Source organism: Belonocnema kinseyi, chromosome 1 (genome assembly GCF_010883055.1).
Source record: "Belonocnema kinseyi isolate 2016_QV_RU_SX_M_011 chromosome 1, B_treatae_v1, whole genome shotgun sequence".
Taxonomy (NCBI): Eukaryota; Metazoa; Arthropoda; class Insecta; order Hymenoptera; family Cynipidae; genus Belonocnema; species Belonocnema kinseyi.
This window is the reverse complement of record NC_046657.1, coordinates 88,060,691-88,062,027: the sequence shown is the minus strand read 5'-3', so window position 1 is coordinate 88,062,027 and position 1,337 is coordinate 88,060,691. Positions and strand designations below refer to the sequence as shown.

Genomic DNA, 1,337 nt, shown 5'->3' with positions numbered 1-1,337 from the left:
ATTTTCGCCAAAAATGCATTTTCCGGAATTTAAAACGAGCCCATATTCACTTAACCGTTTAAACAGTAATCGCAAATGTTCCTCGTGTTCTAAATGATCTTTGGAGCAACAAGAATGTCGTCAATGTACGCATAGCAAAAATCTAAACCGCTCAGTACACGATCAATGAACCGCTGAAAAGTTTGCGAAGCATTACGCAATCCGAAAGGTGTACATAAAAATTCGAATAGACCAAAAGGTGTGGTTACCGCTGTTTTTTCCACATCCTCCGGCGCTACAGGGATTTGATGATATGCTCTTACCAGATCTATTGTGGAGAATACTGCACGTCCGTGAAGAGTCCTGGCTAAGTCCTCGATGTGAGGGACAGGGTACCTGTCCGGTACCGTGCGAGCGTTCAGCGCACGATAATCACCACAGGGCCGCACTCCGTTGTCCTTTTTCACTGTCATATGTAAGTCTGCAGAACTCTGGGGGCCCGGGCGTGGTCTTGATGTAGTGCTTCACATCATGTTTAGCGGGTTCTTTACCGAAAATCGCGGGTCGTGTCACTTCAGGAAATTCGGAAAGGATTCGATGATAATTCGAACTACCGACGATAGTCCTGATGGAACTGTGTTTGTCCGAGGCTAATTGGCCTTGCGTAGTTAACCTGGTTTCCGAATCGACGAGACGTTTATTTTTCGGATCGACGAGAAGTCCGTAATAAATCAGAAAGTCCATGCCGATGATAGGCGTATCAATATCCGCTACAATCATTCGCCATTTAAAACTACGTCTCAGAGATAAGTCGAGATCGACGGCCATCGTACCGTACGTTATTATGCGTGTGTTATTTGCCGCGTAAAGTTCGTATTCGTTCTTGCGTAAGTGTCCACCAACACGTTTTCGCGGAAAAACACTAACGTCGGCTCCGGTGTCGATTAAAAAGGCGATTTTCGTCATTTTATCTGTCACGAAAATGCGACGAGTTCTGCTGGGACCATCGTTGATCGCCGCTATCAATGATGGTTCTTTTCGTTTCCCGCAACCTTCTAAGTGCATGGTTTGCGACACTTCGTTGTTTTATCACCGAATTTATAGTGATACCAGCACAGATCATCTGAACCCGGTTCGCGACTTCGAGATGCATTTCGGCCGCGCGACTGACTTCTTCCTCTCGATCGGCCTCGTCCTCGCGGTCCTTTACTAATAGCACTGATTTCCGAGCCCGCTGAACTTTTTAGATGTCGGATAAATTGCGACGGCGTTCGATCACCAATTTCTTCCCCTTCTAATAATTTTCTTACGCGTATGCTGCTGGAATCCGACAATCTTTTAATCAGACCGGCTTTCAC

General features: G+C 46.1%; 1 protein-coding gene across 1 annotated transcript; it reads right to left on the bottom strand.

Annotated features, from left to right (window-relative positions):
- Positions 1-411: 411 nt before the first annotated feature.
- Positions 412-1,044, bottom strand: LOC117178641. Its single transcript, XM_033370068.1, has one exon. The coding sequence runs from the start codon at positions 1,042-1,044 to the stop codon at positions 412-414; it is 633 nt and encodes a 210-aa protein (XP_033225959.1).
- Positions 1,045-1,337: the final 293 nt, after the last annotated feature.